The sequence below is a fragment of the Heloderma suspectum genome, chromosome 2, assembly GCF_057233095.1.
Source record: "Heloderma suspectum isolate Gila_16-S chromosome 2, 16-S_ref, whole genome shotgun sequence".
NCBI lineage: Eukaryota > Metazoa > Chordata > Lepidosauria > Squamata > Helodermatidae > Heloderma > Heloderma suspectum.
The window spans coordinates 278,058,888-278,077,495 of NC_139459.1; the positions used below are offsets into that span (position 1 = coordinate 278,058,888).

An 18,608-nucleotide genomic window follows, 5' to 3' on the forward strand; every position below is an offset into this window, starting at 1 on the left:
GAAACAAGTAGGAGAAGAAGCAGGAGGAGGAGGTCGGTCGCGGCTTTACAGGGGCTCGGGCAGACGCAGCTCAGCGGGCGGAGCAGAACAGCGCGGAGGGGGAAAGAGCCGGGTGAGACGGAGGGCTAGTTACGCCTTATTGAATCTCCCAGCCCCTGATGGCTAGCGCGTGAATTCCAGGGGTCCGGCCCTTTGCTTTTGTTAACAGCCACGGAGGGCGGGACTTGTGGGATTAATGAGCGTCCCCGCATTGGAGCACTGGGCATGGCTACGTCGCTAGTCGCGTTATGGGGCCTCTCTGCACCAGCCTAAAATCCTGCATTTAAAACGGGGCTTTCTGCTTCCGTTGTAAATGCAGGATCACCACGACTCCCCTTTTCACGTGCTTCCTTCCCCCCGCCCCTTCCCCCTTCTCCCATATCTGAGTCTTCCATTATTTGTCATTGATCTCGCTCCTCTTCTTGTCGCTGCTTTTACTGTTTTCACGGAGGAAACTGAAGCGGAACACAAGGGGGTAGTTTGATAGCTCATTATCTGCGATCTATTTAAAAACGGAACAAAGGGCATTTCGTGCAGGAGACGCCTTGAATGATCAAGGCGTCATGTCAAGAGCCCGCAAACTTCCGTGAAGGAGCAATCTCCCGGATGAGAGAAGTATGTTGTGTAGGGCTTGTATCTTAGCGGCAGTTCCTCTCCTTGAATAAACTTGTTCTAACAGCGGGCGGGGAGGAGGGATAGGGATCCCAAAGACGGTTAGTTTACGAGATGCCTTAAAAAAAATCCTCCCCACGTTATCTAAGGGCGCAATCCTATGCGTATCTAGACAGAAAAAAGTTCTACAGCTCCCACCATGCTAGCTGGGGAATGCTGGGAGCTATAGGACTTTTTTCTGTCTAAACATGCGTAGGATTATGCCCTGAATAAAGTAGTATAGGGGCAGGCTTGTTAATTGTGATCGTCTTGCCTGAGCAGCTAAATAATACTGGTTAACACTCCCATGGGGAAAAAAATCCTGGGGCACCTTACTTGAAGGTGATAATATTAAGTAAGGTGATATTATCACAAGTAAGGTGATATTATGACACCTTACTTGTGTCATAATAAAGCTATTTGTTTTAAGGATTGTACTGTCAGTGGTACAGCACATGCTTTGCATGTGGAAGGCCCCTCATTCAGTCCCTGGTATCTCCAGGTAGGCTCTGGAAAAGCTGTTTTGGAAGCCCTGGAGAGCCTCTGCTAGTCAGTGGTCAATACTGAGCAAGACAGTCTGATGCTATTAAGTCAGCTTCTAATGTACCTCTGGAAATTCTTTCAATCCAGCTCTGGCCAAGGTATACTGCTGGTATCCAGCCTGCAGTCTGACTAATGGAAGTTGTGAGGATGTTGCTGCCTGGGTGGCTTCTGCTAGTGGTTACTACCCTCTGATTTAGTTCAGTTGAGGTTTAATTGGCAGCAGCCATAATACAAACAATAGGCAGTAAAAACCCAAACCTCTCATAATTCAAGAGAAATGTCTTCAAATGTGTTCAGCTTTGGGCTGTAGGTGGTTGTTTTCTGTATCTCTGTGCTAGTCCTCTCATTAACTGGTTCATCAGTTAGTTAATCCATATAACTGTCATTAGGTGGGAATCTGATGTTGCCAAACTTCTTTTTGCAAAGAATATACATTTTTATTCAGGAATTCTCTTGTGTTGTAAGACTTGAGAATGACTGCATTGTATTTCATAAGAGCAATGGCATGTGTATTCTCTCAAGTTGTTCGTTTCAGGGACAACCCCTGGAGCGGATATTGAGTACTACAGGAATTGTCTTGTATTTCTGTGCACTTCATTTCTACGGCTAGATTTGGCTGGGGGTGGGGGTGTCTGTATTAATTCTTCAGTTTTTTTTCACTGTGACGTATGAGAGATATTAATGCCGGGGGGGGGGGGGTGTGTTAACAAAAATTATGTCTCTTCTGCTTTTTTCTGATGGATTTAGGGAGCAATCCTATGGCCCTCTAAACAGTGTCTAGAAGGCCATAGGATTGTTCAGTTTCTGGGAACTGAGCTCTTCACCCCCTTGTAGCTGGCATGGTTCTCTCTGTGCCGACTATATCTCCACACTCAGAAATGGAGGGCGAAGACAGGGGAAAGGGGGCAGGGGGTGGGAGGATACCGCGGAAGCTGCTTTATGCAGCTTCCCATCTGCTCCCCAGGCCCCTCCTTCACAGGAACTGTGCCTAAACGGGCAAAATTGCCCATCTAGGCAAAAATGCAGGGTGGACAGAGCACGGAGGACAGGATACCCTCCATGCTCCAGTTACCCTGCATAGGATGGTCCGCAGCCTCCAATTTCTACCTGGATAGGATTGTGCTCTAAACCATTATTCTCCAGAACTGGGTCAGTGGGAGCCTGGGGGGGGGGGGAGTTAGGGCAGAGAGAAGGAATCTTCTCTTTACCCTGCCTGGTCACTTTCCCCACTCATGTGTACTGCCTCTCTTGGCATTCGTGTATTATGATCTTACCTGGTTTTGTTACTCCCAGTGATGTGAGGCAGACATTATTCTGCAGATTTTTTTCAGTTTCTTAATATCAATGGAAAGAGTGAATGGATACCAATTGCAAATGCACTATGAGGCAAGTTTCACAGTTTCAAAGTTGTAGATGAGTGGTTGTCAGCACGTCATGCATGGTTCTTTTGGTTGCTGGCATGTCAATGGTTTTCAGTACCTTTTTTTTCCCCCTTAAATTTAAGCCATGTAAGGGAAGAATGTGCTATTGTCTTTTCCTTGTTGACTCTTCCTCCTTTCTCATGGGCTTCTCATGCAGTAACGGCACGTGGTTGTTATGGCCCTTGGACTTGCCTCTCCAGTGGGGCTGTTATCTGACGATGAAGCTGCAGTCTCTCCCGTACTGGAATCCACGGTGGCAGAGTGTGGGGCTGGCTTGCGCAGAGCTCTGCTGCCAGATTTCTCTGCCATCTCTGCAAGCCATGAACAGGTAAGAGGAGTGAGGTGAGGAACAAAAAGCCCTCGCCCCCAGAGGATGCTAGTCTGGCTTCTACAGGGAAGGGAAACAGCTTAGCTTTTATTGTTGCTCCCCAGTCCCGATGACAGGAAACAGTAATTGCTAAATGTGGGCTGTGCGCACAAGGGATGTTGTTGGAAAGCATGAGCAGAGCTCATATTGCATTACCTTCATGTAATTAAGCGTGCAGCCCCAATCCTGTTTGCGTCCTTCCCCCGAATGAACTCCCACTGAATTCAATTGGTCTGGCTCCCACATCTGTGTGGATGGGAGAGACTGGGCCAGTACTGCATGACTATCCCCAAGTATGAGCCTAACAAACGCCTGTGCCTTCTCTGTAGGCTGCATCTGATGACAATGGGAAGGTGAAGGTATATGCAAGAGTGCGGCCCTTGAAGCTGACAGAGGTGGAGAAGCAAGAGGATCAAGTGAGTGCCTGGGACAGAGCAGGGGTCAGCAGCCTTGTGGTGCAGGAGTGCTTCTGTCAGGGGGAAAGCAGAGAATCTAGGGCACTGGGCTGTCTTGCCTTTGGGGCAAATGGTATAGGGTAGCCTTCCCCAGTCTGCTGCCCTCTGGATGTTTTGGACTTCAACTCCCATCAGCCCCAGCCAGCATGGCCAGTGGTCTGGAATTTTGGGAGTTGTAGTCCAAAACATCTGAAGGGCACCAGGTTGGGGAAGACTGGTGTAAGGATTCCATGAGTAAACATTGGATGAAGATTCCTATTCTTAATGGCTCTTAATGCCAGTTAATGCGTTTACTGGCTGCGGCAGTGCTTCGTGTGTTTTTCCCACTATGACTGATTGATCAGTTCAGAATTTATTTTGGGTGGCATGATTTTAGGATTGCATACCAGGGTGTAGCTCCTGATGATTTAATTAGGATTGAGATCAGCAAAGGTAAAGGTAAATTCACCCTCTCTCCAAGGTTTCCGGCCCTGGCTGATTCTAAACCCTTGCTCTCCCAGCCTTCTGGGACAAAATGGAGATTCTGGAGTCAAGGTCTGTGAGGGATACCCCCCAAATAAGAGGGTGTCTGGGCTCCTCGGGGTAAGGGCACTGGGTTGGGGGTAGTTTGTCTTGTTTTAATGTGCCATAAGCTAACCTGGCAGGTCATTCGATCGAAAGGCAGGGTATAATCGTGCTTGCAGCAACGGGGTGTTAATATCAAATACAGAATGTTACCTGTACTTCTCAGGGCTGCGTCTGTGTTGAGAATCCTGAGACACTCCTTCTCAAAGCCCCTAAAGATTCCTTCACTATGAGAAATACGGAGCGAGGGGTTGGCCAGGCAGTGCACAAATTCACCTTCACCCGGGTATGTATCCCACATTTAGTGGCATGGGCTCATGTGTCCTAGACATATATTAGATCTAGTATGGGTGGAGGATGTCTGGGATTGTTAGCATAGAAAAAAGGCGAGCAAGGGGAGACATGATAGAGGTGTACAAAATTATGTATGGTGTGGAGAAAGTGGATAGGGAGGCATTTTTCTCCCTCTCTCATAGTACTAGAATGCAGTGGGTTCATCCCATGAAGCTGATTGGTGGGAGATTCAGGACAGATAAAAGGAAGGAGTTCTTCACACAGCACATAGTTAATGGAATTCGCTACCACAGGATGTGGTGATGGCCACCAATTTGGATGGCTTTAAAAGGGGGTTGGACAGATTTCTGGAGGAGAAGGCAATGAATGGCTGCTAATCCGGATGGCTATATGCTACCTCTAGGATAGGAGACAGGATTCCTATGTGCGCTGGTTGCTGGGGAACATGTGCAGGAGAGTTTTATTGCATTCATGTTCTGGTTGTGGGTTTCCAGTGAGTAGCTGGCTGGCCACTGTGTGAACAGAATGCTGGACGACATGGAGCCTTAGTCTGATCCAGCAGGGCTCTTCTTACGTTCTTATGAGTTGTAGTCCAAGATATCTGGGAGCAGCAGAGGGCAGGCACCAGGTTGGGGAAGACTGGCTTAGACTAATGGAGAAATTGTAAGACTTACGGGTGTTCTGGCCTCAGCACGTGTTGGGCTGTGTGTCTGTCCAGGCAGCTAAACTTGCATCCAATCTGCACTTTCATGTAAATCAAATCTTCAGCTTTACTGAAAACAGAACTTGAACAGCAAGCAACTGATAAATGCAGAGGATCAAATAGTGAACTGTAAAAGGAGGAGGAATGGAAGCTGAAGCAGTTGAAATAAAATAAATGGTATAGTTGAGGTGGATGCATGAGGCAAAGCCAGACCTTCCAGGCTGCAACTCAAAACAGCAGCAGAAACCAGGCCAGAGGGAGACGGCTGCTGCTGCTGCTTCCTACACTGAAGAAGAACTGGTACAAACCCAATTAGAAGTTCTTCCTAGGGACACCCAATCAATACATGATAGTAGATAACATGGCCTGATCAGTTGCTGACAGACCTTTACAGGGAGAACAAACAGTTCTAAATGCGAAGAAGAGGGGGAATTACGACCAATAACACAGTGCCCAGTTGGGCCAGAACAGTGGGCATCTACTGTGATGCAACACCAGCCCTACAGAGTCCACTCCTCCATCTATGCCTTTTCATTGAATGCATAATCTGACCACATTCTGGTTTGGTGAGCTGGGGAAGTAGTGGAGAAACAGGGACTAATGCTGACCTATTTGTTCTAACTAACCTGGCGTGTTGGTAATGCAAGGACAATAACCTATGGCCTTTGGGGTGCAGATCTTTGGGCCAGAGGTGGACCAGAAGTCCTTCTTTGATGCAACAATGAAAGAAGTGGTGAAAGATGTGCTCAATGGGCAGAACTGGCTCGTTTACACCTATGGAGTCACTAATTCAGGGAAGACTCATACCATCCAGGGTAAGACGTGAGCTATCTGCGCTGCTCCAGGTAACAGCCTCTGCCTAATAGGGGTTGCTTGTCTTGAGGTGTCAGTTCACTGCTTCCTCCTTGGCTTGCAGGAAGTGGTGCCGATGGAGGGATACTGCCTCGTTCCCTCGGCATCATATTCAACACTATCGGGACACGGCTGTACCGGGCCACAGACCTGAAGCCCTTCCTCTCAAGCGAGGTTACCTGGCTGGACAGCAAGCAGGTTCGTCAGGAGGAAACCAAGAAGCAGGCTCTGATATGTGGCGGGACGAAGGAGGTGAGTGCCCCCAAGGCCTTATTGAGTCTATGGCGGAGGCAGGCAACTTTGCCGTCATCGTCCCTAGATGAGTTGGACTACAACTCCCAGAAACCCCAGCCATCAGTGGAAATGGTTGGAGATTATGGGAGTTGTAGTCCAAAACCTCTGGAGGTTATAAACATAGTACAAGGCAGCTTTCTCAGTCAGACCATTGGTCCATCCATTCCAGTATTCTCAGCGCTGAGTAGTAATGGCTGTCCAGGCTCTCGGGTGGGATTCTTTCCCAGCTCTACCTGGAGAAGCTGGGGATTGAACCTGGGATTGCCTGCCGCTGGTCTATGGTGACAAGGAACTTGCTGCTTGTAATGTTGTTGTTCTGTCGTTCAGTCGTGTCCGACTCTTCGTGACCCCATGGACCATAGCACGCCAGGCCTTCCTGTCCTGCGCTCTCTCCCGGAGCGTGCTCAAGTCCATATTCATTGCATCCGTGATGCTATCTAGCCATCTCATCCTCTGCGTCCCCTTCTCCTTTTGCCTTCAGTCTTTCCCAGCATCAGGGTCTTTTCCAGGGAGTTTTCTCTTCGCATTAGGTGGCCAGAATATTGGAGCTTCAGCTTCAGTATCTGCCCTTCCAATGAGCAGTCAGGGTTGATTTCCTTTAGGATGGACTGATTTGACCTTGCAGTCCAGGGGACTCGTAAGAGTCTTCTCCAGCACCACAGTTCGAAGGCATCAATTGCTTGTAATGTTACATGTACATATATTATGCATTATAGGTATAGATGTGTATTCATCTTATAACTCTATGGTTTTATGGTGAGTATATCTAGGGCGAGAGTGGGATGAGTGACAGGAGGTGGATTTGTGGATTTGCATGTGTAAGATGATTGGCTGAGTGAGTGAGGCGGGGTGAGGGGTGTGTGACATGTAAGCTGGGTGCTGTGCTTGTGTGAGTCAGATGGCGTTCAGAGCAGCGATGGGATTTGTGTTGGGTCTGTGAAGAGTTAAACTGAGGAGCGAGTGACTAGGATTTAGGTGTCTAAGAGAATAGACAGTGATGGAAGCTCTAAAAGTTACTGATTTACTGTGGAGCATCTTAATGTTTTAATTAAGATTCCTTTGTTTATAAAAATCCTACGCCTTCTGCTCTTGGCTACGTAAGGGAATGGTACGTAATAAGGGGAATAATACCGCTTATAGAATAAAGCCAGTGTGTCCTCATCGCTCGAGGATGGAGGAAAGGGTGGACCTGAGCTTAAGGGTCCTGACGGCATCATCACTGCATGTGGGGATGCTGTTCCCTGCTACGGGAAAGGCCTTGGCAAGAGGGACTCTCGCTGGGAAGAGGCAAGGATGCCACAGTGTGCACTGTGCCGTTCTTCTGACTTCGCAGGAGGAGCTGTCTACCCCTCTGAACAAGAGTCACAGCACAGCGTCCCAACTCCAAGCAGGCACAAGTGGTAGCATTGACAGCGGCATCGGTGGCCTCTCTTCCACCTGCCCGTTTGCCAGCCAGACGAACAACAGTCAGCTGGAAGGTACCGACTGCTCTGAACCTCCTGTTCTGGGGTTGTTTTCACTGTTCTTGCATTATCAGAGTTGAAAAGCAGCACGCCAAGAGGTGTCAAACCTTGCAGCTTGAAACAAATAGAACCGCCACCAGTAAGAAGTGAAGCAAAAATAAAATCTTCAACAGATATATGGAATTCAGCAGAAGCACCCCTAAGTCCATCCAGTGACAATTCTGGGGCAGTTTCTGCAGCCGGGGTGGGGAGGAGACAATGCAATGTACTTTATGGGAGAGGGCTAGATGTGCATGGCCATTGGGCTCCCTCTTGAGTGGCTTGAAAGATGCTCCTCCAAATCCCTTTTGGTGTAGCACTCCTTGACCATAGAGCCAGTCCTCTCTAACTGTGTAGACCCCACAGAGTAGACAGCTGTACCACCGCTAAAACCTTCATTTATTGTTCAGAGGCATGTGAGAAGCTTTGCAAGGGGAGAAATCCATAGCCACCTTTTAATAGGGTAACCACTGTGTTAAGGTTGGAGGAAAAATTAAAGTTAGGGGTAGCCAGTCTGGAACATGGGGAAGAGGCAGTGTGCCTTTGGGGTGGTTTTTCCAAAAGCCTATCTTAATTGTGGTCCACTGTGAGTTGTTGCATAACTGACAGTATACATATTTGGCTTCCATCGATAGAGGCAGGTCCTCGCTGGGCTGACCCAGATACTGTCTCATTGCTGGCTCAGGAAGATGTGCAGTTTTCCATCTGGGTCTCCTTCTTTGAGATCTACAATGAGCTGATTTACGACTTGCTAGAAGCTACTATGCCTGGCCGAAACCGCAAGGGACCCACGCTGCGGCTGTGTGAAGATCAGACTGGCAGCCCCTATGTCAAAGGTAGAGATCAGCCTCCTTGCCTGGGATACAACCCTCAGCTCAGCCAGCTATTTCCCCACTGGAGTTATGGATCCAGCTGGTCGCTCTTGTAATAAGCCTTAATCCTGGGTGGGTGGGAGCAGTGGTAAAATAATACAGCCCTTCTGAGCTGTGAAGTTTCCTCGGGGCAATTCCCAAGTAGATGCAGAGCCTGAGAAGCCTGGGCTTTTAGCTCCATGACCTGTATTTCCTGTCCCAGATCTGAACTGGATCAATGTTCAAGATGCTGATGAGGCCTGGAAGCTGCTGAAGCTGGGTCGGAGAAACCAACGCTTTGCCAGCACCCACATGAACCAGAATTCTAGCCGCAGGTCTGCAAGATTATTTTATTTCATTTATTCATTTTTATTTCTTTAGTAGTCATGATGGGGCAGAGGCCTGTCAGGATTAGCAAAGCACGTTCTTTGCCGAAGAACATTTCCACCAAGGACGGGGGCAGTGTGAGAGTGGTTGGGAAGGAGAGTGTGAGCCAAGCTTCCTCTTTCATTGCTCCTCTCTTGCTCTCTGCAGTCACAGCATCTTCTCCATTCGAATTCTGCATCTACGGGGAAGCAGTGGCGAAATGGTCCCAAAGATCAGCGAGTAAGTCAAAGTTTTGGGCATGAAGAATTGTGAGCCCACCTGGCAATTGGCTGAAGGATGATTTCCCCTAGAGATGGGGGAGCTGTCCCTGGGAGGGTGGCAGGGGCACCATGAGGGGCACCAGGAGACATTTCTCTGGTGACAACTTTGTGTGGTGTAGAACATTTTGGAGGATTTGTCCCATCCCTGCAGTGCATCAGACCTGGAATGAGAATTGATTGTAATTAGTAAATCCTAGAACTGTTTTGACAGTATAATTGTTGTTGGATCTCAGTTGGATGTGTCTGGCAGCGGTCTGCGTGGTGTGCAGGATTTCTAATGTGAAAAAAAGAAGGGAAGGAAAACCTCGGCGGGGGAGGAAAAGCCAGGTGGAAGCATGATCGAACATTCTGGCAACCTACTTCTGACACCATCCCCTCTCTTCTCCAGACTGTCACTATGTGACCTTGCTGGCTCAGAGCGCTGCAAAGAGCAGAGAACTGGGGACCGTATGAAAGAGGCGAATAACATCAACACTTCTTTGCATACGCTGGGGCGTTGCCTCACTCTGCTGCGCCAGAACCAGCAATCTCGGTAAGTCCAAGCTGTTCCTGTGTTAGCTTAGCTCCCGATGGCTGTGCGTAGACCTGTCCAACAGCAGGAAAGAGCACTTCTTGTGTTAAGTTGGGGAAGGGCTGTACCATCAATGGTAGAGCACCTGCTTTGCATTCAGCGGATCCCAGCTTCAATTCCCGACATCTCCACATGGGGCTGGAAAAATTCCTGCCTGAAATTCTGGAGAGCCGCTACCAGACTTGGTGTCGATAATACTGGGCTGGATGGACCAAGGGTCTGACTTAGTGTAAGGCCGCGTTCCTAAGTCTGGTCTAGATTGAGATGTTGCTGATTCTGTGCAGCTCCTCTGAGGCTTGGAGAATTTGATGGAGAGGGCAGGGTCGGTGCTTTCCATCTGTATTTCCAGAGCTCAAGTCCTCCTTCCCCCCCTTTTATTGACAGGTCGAAGCAGAGTGTTGTGCCCTTCCGAGACAGCAAGCTAACGCGCGTGTTCCAGGCTTTCTTCACAGGACGCGGGCAATCCTGCATGATTGTCAATGTCAACCCTTGTGCTTCGTCGTATGATGAGACCCTCCATGTGGCAAAGTTCTCTGCCATTGCCAGCCAGGTCAGATGGGAAGCACGGCAGTGAAGCTGGCTAGCTGGAGGGGCCACCAATTTTGAGTGGCCTTGAAGGTCTCCCCGCTACTCCCTCCCCGCTACTCCCTCCCCTCTCCATAGCATGATTTCTCTTCTTTCTCTGCACCCCAAAGTGTGCTTGCTGTCTGTCTCCGCCTTTTTTTCTTCAGTCTCTCTGCTTCTGTACCCTTCCCTCACCTATTGCAGCTTCTCTTGGCTTGGCTCAGCACCACAAGCCTACAAGGCTTTCACTTTCCCTGGAATTCACACACTGAGGGATTCAGAGGCAGGTGTGCTGTACAACATGGCTGGCTGGCTGCAGTTGGCTGGAAAAAACTATTTAGGGTGCAAACAAATTGATTCTGAGATTCCTGTGCCCTGCCAGGCTGAAGCCAGCAGGGCGGGAGGTGCGGCGGAGTTGACCTTTGTCTCCCTGTCCTCTAGTCTTTGCTGTTTCACTAGACAGAAAAGCCTTGTGGGCTTTTCAGCCCATCTAGTGAGGGCACTTTGGAGCGGGAGGGAAGGAGGCTGGCAGAGGCTCAGGATAAATCCTGTCCTGGCCTCTCGGCTCTCCTCCCTTCCCCAACCACTGGAACGACCCCTTTCCCCCCTCTCCAAGATCGAGTTTCCGACTTCAGAGAGGCAGCCAAGTGCAGTTCTCTCCGTGCTGGCAGCAAAGTGTGTGTGTGTGGGGAGGGGGGGGGCGTGGATCTCCAACTCCCTCTTCTGAGGTCCAAGTGCTGTCTCTGACCTCAGAGGAGAGAATCTGAACAATCCTGTGGTGCCTAGGATGCTTGACCACGGACCATAAGATTGCTCTCTTATTTTATTCGTATCCTGCCAAAAAATAATAACATCCAGATTAAAAGCAAAATCTTAATTAGAACAGAACATAAAAACAAAGAAATTAAAAGCAAAATTAAAAACATGCTAAAAACTGATACTGACTCCACTACTTTTCAGTCGTTTGGGGAAAGGGCTAAAATCTGCCCTTCACTTTGCACATGGGGGACAGTGGCCTGGCGGCCATCAGGTGGGTGCCTTGTGGGAGGGGGTGTAATTTAAAGGCCCATGCTCTTTACTAGCTATTTGGCTAGCATTTATTACAACTCCACTCTGAAGCCAGGCCAGTTTCTCAGTGTTAGGACTGTGTGGTGACTGGAGTGCTGGGAAAAGAACTGGAACCCTTCCTCCCCGCCTGGGCTGCTTCTCACCTGACAAGAACCTCTTCCAGTGATGACAGGAGAGCACATTCCCTCTTCCTGCTTCTCACCTCACCAGATGAGAAGCAGAACATCCACAGCGTGAGGAAGAAGGGAGGGCGGGATGTGGCCTGTGAGCCTCCATTTGGCCACCCTGGCTTAAAAAACAAATGGAGTTGGATGGGAGGGAGAACTTCTGGCCATCTTTTAAACCACCTGGGGTGCACGAACTGGAGTGGAGTACTAGCTTTCAGGCTGAGTGTGAACTGAAGGCCCTCCTGTGGCTTGGTCTTCAGGCACTGCTGGACAGAGAACTTTTCAGCAGACTGTGCGTTGAACTAGCTGGTCCTTAGGATTGCCATTTGGCCAGATCTTCACCAGTCCAACTGGGACATCCTCCTCTTGGTCTGTTGCCAGAACAGGAGGATATAAGGCTAGAAAAAGCATGTGAGGTTTGAGTGTTTCCCTACTTACATTTTACAAATGAGTTTCCGCAGCCCTAAAAGATAGTACCCCTAAGAATGAAATTCTGCACATGCTCAAAGGCATTGTCATTTGATGATAATGATTCTTAAGAGCTGCTTCCTGTCAAAGGGAAAAGTTGCTCTGTTCAGATCCCTTTACCTTTTTTCCTTTTTAAAACAACAGCACACCTTGTCCCACTTGGGGTTTGGCCTGGTGCTTCGTAAAAGGGTGGAGGGAAACAAGAACAGGCATCAGTGTTCTTTGAACATGCCAATAGCTACACCGTGTCTCTTCCAGCTCGTGCAAGCTCCTACAAAGGTGGGACCGCTGTCCATCCATTCTCTCATCAAGGAACACAGCATTCGAACATCTAAGGTGGCTGCGGGGGCCCTCGTAGAAGAAACAGAACCTGACGAAGAGAGTGAGGATGAAGCAGATGTGACTGCGTACAATAAAGAGGCAGGTGGTGGTTTGTCCCTTGCTCACTGAGCAAGCCTCCTGTTGCCAAAGGCCAAGGCTAGAAGGTCCGGGAATGGAGCCGCTCGAAAGCCTCTTACTGGCCCATTTCAGAATGTGCGTGCCTGTGCCCAAGTTGAAAATAGACCACTAGGTGTAAACTGAACCTCGTCTCTCACCCAGGAAAGCAGTCAAAACTGATGAATGGGAAGAACCAGGCGATTTCGGGACTCGCAAAATACGTTGGAGCCTGAGTAGCTGATTTAAGCATTCATTGGTCCTAGCAAATTAGACAGCTGGGTCTCTGTGGCACTTCCTGAGCTTGGCTCTTCTGGGATGCCACAAGCCCTGTCTGTGAGCTCTTCCGGATGTGTGAGGGCTCAGAAGTGGGGGCAGGTCTGCATGTGCCGGCCCTGCCCCCAAGGTCCCCATGCGTGTGCAGGGATCTTGGGGGCGGAGCCAGTGCCCCTGTCCCCACCCCGAGCCCTCACGGGTCCTTCAGAAAGCGTGCATGGGACTACAGCCGCCACGTTCTCTACATTCTTCCCCTCCCAGGACCTGTTGCGTGTGGTTGCGGCTGTGCAAAACCTGCTGCTGAAGGAGCGCCAGGAGAAGCTTCAGCTGGAAATGCATCTCCGTGACGAGATCTGCAGCGAGATGATGGAGCATCTGCAGCAGAGGGAACAGTGGAGCAGGTGCGGTGGCAGCCAGAGGCCTCCCTGCCCTTTCCAGGGAGCCTCCGTGTTGAGTCCTTGGCCTTCCACCCAGTGGTTTGTTGTCTCATACGGCTGCCTTTTTTCCCCTCCATTCACCCTCCTCCCCTGCAGTGATCAAGTGGATATCCAAAGGGAAATGCTGGAGGAGATGTACGAGGACAGGCTCAACATTCTGAAGGAGTCGCTGAGCGATTATTATATGGAGGAGATTGAGGTGTGTGTGTGCAGGGCGGGGGGAGGAGCGTGGAGCAGCTGCGGGAAGGAGGCATGAGGGTGCAGGGGTCAAATCTTTCCGCCTGAGGGCCAAATTCAGTTTCGGAGAAGCTCTGGAGAGCCTCATTGCAGTCATGGGTGGGGCAAAAGGGTTGGGGCCAAGATACTAGCGTACTTCATCTTAAGGCTCTTACTGCCAGTAGCGGCCTTAGGAGAGCCAGTGTGGTGTAGTGGCTGGAGTGCTGGAGTCGGGAGTTGTGGGTTCTAGTCCCCGCTCAGCCATGGAAGCTCCCTGGGCGGCTTTGGGCCAGTCACTGACTCTCAGCCCAACCCACTTCACAGGGTTGTTGTTGTGAGGATAAAATGGAGAGGAGGAGGATTATGTATGCTGCCCTGGGTTCCTTAGGGAGGAAAAAAGGCGGGATATAAATGTAATAAATAAATAAATAGGAATGGCATCTCAGCCTTTAAGAATGAGGACAAAACTGCACCAAAGCCAGAAAACCACCCAGCGCTTGGCAATTCTGGGGAAGGGGTGTGGCCCTCTGGGGACCGCCACAGGGCTGGATTTGGCCCATGGGCCTAAGATGCAACACCGCTGCATTAGAGCATCCTGAGGGCAAGGGCTTGCATCGCCAGCCATTCTGAGGGGCGTGCCATCTGATGCTGGCTTGAAGGAAGGGAGCAGCACTATCCAGAAGCAATTTTATGCAAGCGTTAGTAGCACTGGCAAAGTTCAATAATGTTCTCATTAACCAGAGATGGCTACAAAAATGCCTTCCAGTGTATTAATTCAATACATGTCTGGAACAATTCTAACAAAGAGACCTTATTTATTTCAAATATTTTTAGGCTGTCTTTCAGGGCAAGAGCCCTCCCACGGCAGCTTACACAAAGTCCCACACAGTAAAAACCCATACAATGATAAATCAGCATAAATTAATAAAATCAACAAACACCTTAATCAAGCAATTAAAACATCTGGCCTAGACCGTACTAAAATCTAAAACACAATTGCAACTGAAAACCCAGAGCTGCCCGATAAAACATAATCAGGAGAAGGCAGAGAAAATAACTCTTCAGAGCCTTCCTAAAAGCCTACAATATTAGGGCCGGATCAACCTTTTATGGCAACTCATTCTAGAGGTGTGGGGTGATTGCAGAAAAGGCCCTCTCTCTTGCACTTGCCCACTTAACTGCCGTCAGAGGTGGGCAACTGAGAAGGGTCTTTGCTGCTGTTCTTAAAGTGCAGGGAGGGGGATATAACTGCAAGTGGTATGGGCCTATCTCTTAGCTTAACCTACCTCCAAGGCTTGTCGGGGAATAAAATGGGATAGACCTGAGTGTGTGAGCACACACCATCTGAAGCTACTTACTTACTTACTTATTTATTTAAAATATTTCTTGGCCACCTTTCAGGGCAGAAGCCCTCCCAAGGCGGCTTACAACAATAAAATACATAAAAACAGTTAAAATATTAAAAGTGATCAAAACAACAATAAAAGCCAACAATAAAACCAACAATGATGTCAACAGCAGCAATGCTAGCAGTCATATCAATAGAAGGCCAAGGTAAAATAATATGCTTTCAAGGCCGTCTTAAAAGCCTGCAATGACAGAGCAAGGCGGACCTCCGATGGTAGCTTGTTCCAAAGGTGTGGGTCCACTGCAGAGAAGGCCCTCTCCTGCGTGGTCACCCACCTGACTGCTCTTAAAGTGTGGGCAGGCTGATATGGGTGTAGGCGGTCCTTCAAGTAACTTGGTCCTAAACCGTTTACGGCTTTAAAGGTCAAAACCAGCGCTCTGAAGTGGGCTTGGAAATGCACCAGTAACCAGTGCGGCTTCCTTGGGAGGAAGAGGGACTACAGATGTGACTGGTAGTTTCTCCAGCACTTGGCTGAAATTTTGATGCCAAGAGGGCCCCACTCCCCTTTCCAAGATCCAGCCTGTTTCAAGGGCTGCTGTAGTCTGTCTGCCCACATTATTCCTGCCAGCGATGCTGTGGAGGCAGGGAAGGAGGGTATGCAGGTGCATGGGCATGATGGGGGTTGTAGATCAATGCAGCTGGAGGGACCAGGTTGGGGAAAGTTGCTCTAGGAGATTCTGTGGGGCACTTCTGAGAGCGTGTGGCGCAGTTGCCTTCCCTCCGTCGCTTCCCGGCTCGCAGGCCGCGTTTCCTCCCAGCTTCCATTTTCTGTCTTCCCTTCAGAACCGGGATGAAAAGATCGAAGAGCTGGAAGCAGCCTTGCAAGAAGCCAGGCGGCAGCAGGAGCCCCAGGAGAGCAAGCCGCCGGAGGCGGGGGAGACTCTGCGCCGTTCCAAGCGGGTGACATCAGCCCAGTATCAGGAACTGCTGGAAGTGAGAGCCAAGCTGAGCACAGCCACTGAAGGTGAGGCACCGCTCCCTGTAGCCACGAGGACTCCAAGCAGGTCATTGGCAAGGGATTGGGCCACGCAAAAGCAAGGCATGCTGTCCCAGTCACTGGGAAACCTGGGTTCTGTGAGGGGCCTGCCATGACTGTTAGGGTGCATCTAGGTTACTTGCCTGGAACTCGCTCTTCTGCCCAGCCACTGACAGTGGAGGAGGCCACCCTGTCCTCCTCGACAGCTGGTCCCCTGAAGCACGCCTTGTGCTCCTAAGAACATAGGAAGCCCTCTAATACCGGGTCAGGCTATTTGTGCATTTACTCTGCTTGGCAGTGGCTTTCCAGGATCTCTGGCAGAAATCTCTCTCCCATCACCGGCTACCTGATCCCTTTACCTGGAGATGCCAGGGGTTGAACCTGGAACCTTCTGCAGGCAAAGCAGGTGCTCTTCCTTTGAGCTACAACCCCACCCCTATCTTGAGGTAGGATAGCAGCTGAAAAGAGAACTAATGAATGGCAGGTTCTCGTAATCACTTCCTTTCTCTGGATCTCCCTCCCTCCCACTTTATTTCCATGAACATGATTTATTTACAAAACCATTGCAATAACTGAAGTTTGTAGCCCTTGAAATAGCTTGGCAACATCTAAAGGAGTGAAGGGAAAAGAACAGTATTAAGAGATATTTTAAAATATGGACAGCAGTATATAAATCTATTAAATAAAAATAAGGGGGAAAGTAGAGCAAAATAAGCCCTATTTGACTACTTGAATCTCCACCCAGTTAGCTTCACAGCCACATGTGTTCACTTTCTCCCACAACCTTGAGGACTAGAAGCATACATAAAACAAGCTGGGATGTTCAGATCACAACATATTCTGTGCTGCACAGCACAGCATGCAAAAAATAAAGTTCCTATGTTTGTGTAGTGCCCAGTAGGATCTTTTCTAAATCCTCCCCATAAGCTGTATTGCTCATCTCTGACCTGGACATATTTTTTCAAACAGTATTATGGCTATAGGACAAATGGCTCTGTGGTGGAAGAGAGAGGACTAAACCCATGCTTCTCTAAAAATAGAATTGCTGGGGTTCAAATCTGCCTTGCAAAACTTCTCCTTAATCCTAAGGGTGTGGGGACAGGCTGGGGGTTTCTTGGCACTGTTGGGAAGCATCTTGATCATCACACATTTCAGGAGTCAGCTTTAATGTTGAAAACTGGCCTAAATTTTAACTACTGGGCTAAATTTATTGTGGTGTGTTCTGCCCTGCTTGTTTCCAGAGTTGCATAAGTACCGGAAGATGCTGGAGCCACCGCCCTCTGCAAAGCCCATCACTGCAGATGTGGACCGGAAGCTAGAAGAAGGCCAAAAGGTAACCACCACACCTAGGAGTACACAGAGGCTGGTCATCCTTTTCTGGCAATTGCCAGTATTCGTCTTTATCATGTGCTGCTTCCCTAGCTTGCAGGGTGCTGCCTCAGCTCCTCCTCTGCCACGGATGGGTGCGCTACTCCTTGCCCTTCATGACCAGGGCTTTTTGCTGAGGTGCATTCTCCCTTTGGGGGCTGGCTGCTGCCTTGTCCTGACTGTTCGTCTCTCCCCACTCCCTCAGAATGTGAGAATGCTGCGTTCTGAACTGCTGGAACTTGTGGAGTCACTCCAGTCTGCCGAAAGGGCATGTTGTCACAGCACAAGTGCTGGGAAACTCCGCGAGGCCCTCTACAAGTGTGACAACATGCTGGTCAAGCAGGTACGGGTGGGAATTTCCCCAATTTCAGCAGCTATGTGAGACTCTTTCTAGCGCATGGGTGTATTAGAACCATGATGGGCCTCTTATGATGGTTCTTATCCTGCCCTCTAGAACAAGTGCTTCCGGGGTGGCCAACAAAGCCAAAAGCTAATACTATTGTATCGGATCACAACAGAACAACAGCGCAGCAGATTTACTGACCCAGTCACCCACTAAAACCATGTTCAACCAGAGATCACCCAAAATACGTAAGAGTGCCAGGCAACCCTCTCCAGAGCGCATTCCAACGGTGGGGTGTCACAAGCAAGCAAAATGCCCTCTCTCAATCGCCACCCACCTAACAGCTATGGGTGGAGGCACCTAGAGAAGGCCCTCCATCCGCTACCTTTGGGTATGGGTGGGTTATCTGAATATCTTCAGATATTTGGGTCCCAAATCTTATAAGGCTCTAAAGGTAAGTACTGGACTGGCAGCCAGTGAAGATGTTAAAGTGCTGGTGAAGGCTGCTCCCAATGACTAATCCTTAGTCCAAAATTCTGCTACTAAGTTTCTCAATAGCTGTTTCTTCTGGCAACCTCACATTTAATGCACTGCAGCAGCTCCAGTGCTGACGTTTCCAAAGCACAGATAGCCATGGCCAGGCTCTGTCTATCCAGACAGGGCCAGAGCTGGTGTACCAGCCCACACTAGTGAAATCCGCTTTGTGCCTCAGATGCCACTTAGGGCTCCAGTGATGAAGCGGACTCTATGAGCACTCAGATTATGAACCTGATCCTTAAGGGTGAGTGTAACCCCATCCAATAAAGCGTGAACACCACATCTCCCTGGGTGGATCATTGCCCCCCAATACCTTCACCTTGTCAGGATTCAGTTTCAATTTTTTGTCCATTCAGTCCATTACTGATTCAGCACTTCTGTTGTCTTCCTTGAATTAGATGGTAGGACGGGGGCAGTAAAGCAAGGTGTGATCAGTAGACTGATGGCACATCACTCTGGTTTCATGCAATGTTAAATAGCATTAGGGACAACATAGTGTTCTGCAGGGCCCCCTAGTGCTGAGAAATAGCCACACCCCATACACCAGCTTTGCCCAGCCTGGGTCCCTCCAGGTGTGTTGGACTGCAACTC

General features: G+C 49.4%; 2 protein-coding genes across 4 annotated transcripts in view; one reads left to right on the top strand and one right to left on the bottom strand.

Annotated features, from left to right (window-relative positions):
- The window catches only part of KIF20A (kinesin family member 20A), a 20,411-nt gene continuing 1,803 nt past the window's right edge, over window positions 1-18,608 (top strand). Inside the window, exons 1-18 of the mRNA XM_084839473.1 lie at window positions 1-112; window positions 2,812-2,982; window positions 3,351-3,437; window positions 4,207-4,326; window positions 5,714-5,852; window positions 5,954-6,141; window positions 7,517-7,661; window positions 8,321-8,521; window positions 8,760-8,871; window positions 9,071-9,142; window positions 9,572-9,715; window positions 10,139-10,304; window positions 12,280-12,441; window positions 12,994-13,133; window positions 13,266-13,368; window positions 15,577-15,757; window positions 17,011-17,102; window positions 17,343-17,480. Of these exons, the coding sequence (XP_084695599.1) occupies window positions 2,830-2,982; window positions 3,351-3,437; window positions 4,207-4,326; window positions 5,714-5,852; window positions 5,954-6,141; window positions 7,517-7,661; window positions 8,321-8,521; window positions 8,760-8,871; window positions 9,071-9,142; window positions 9,572-9,715; window positions 10,139-10,304; window positions 12,280-12,441; window positions 12,994-13,133; window positions 13,266-13,368; window positions 15,577-15,757; window positions 17,011-17,102; window positions 17,343-17,480 (2,343 nt within the window). The 5' untranslated portion in view covers window positions 1-112; window positions 2,812-2,829. The remainder of the gene's footprint in view (window positions 113-2,811; window positions 2,983-3,350; window positions 3,438-4,206; window positions 4,327-5,713; window positions 5,853-5,953; window positions 6,142-7,516; window positions 7,662-8,320; window positions 8,522-8,759; window positions 8,872-9,070; window positions 9,143-9,571; window positions 9,716-10,138; window positions 10,305-12,279; window positions 12,442-12,993; window positions 13,134-13,265; window positions 13,369-15,576; window positions 15,758-17,010; window positions 17,103-17,342; window positions 17,481-18,608) is intronic.
- Window positions 8,916-18,608, bottom strand: part of CDC23 (cell division cycle 23) — a 24,912-nt gene continuing 15,219 nt past the window's right edge. Inside the window, exon 17 of one of the 3 annotated variants that reach the window (XM_084839477.1) lies at window positions 8,916-9,344. The gene's annotated coding sequence lies outside the window, so the exon portion shown is untranslated. Of the gene's footprint in view, window positions 9,345-14,184; window positions 15,721-18,608 lie in introns of those variants that run through there. The other 2 variants (XM_084839476.1, XM_084839478.1) reach the window with 2 other exon arrangements.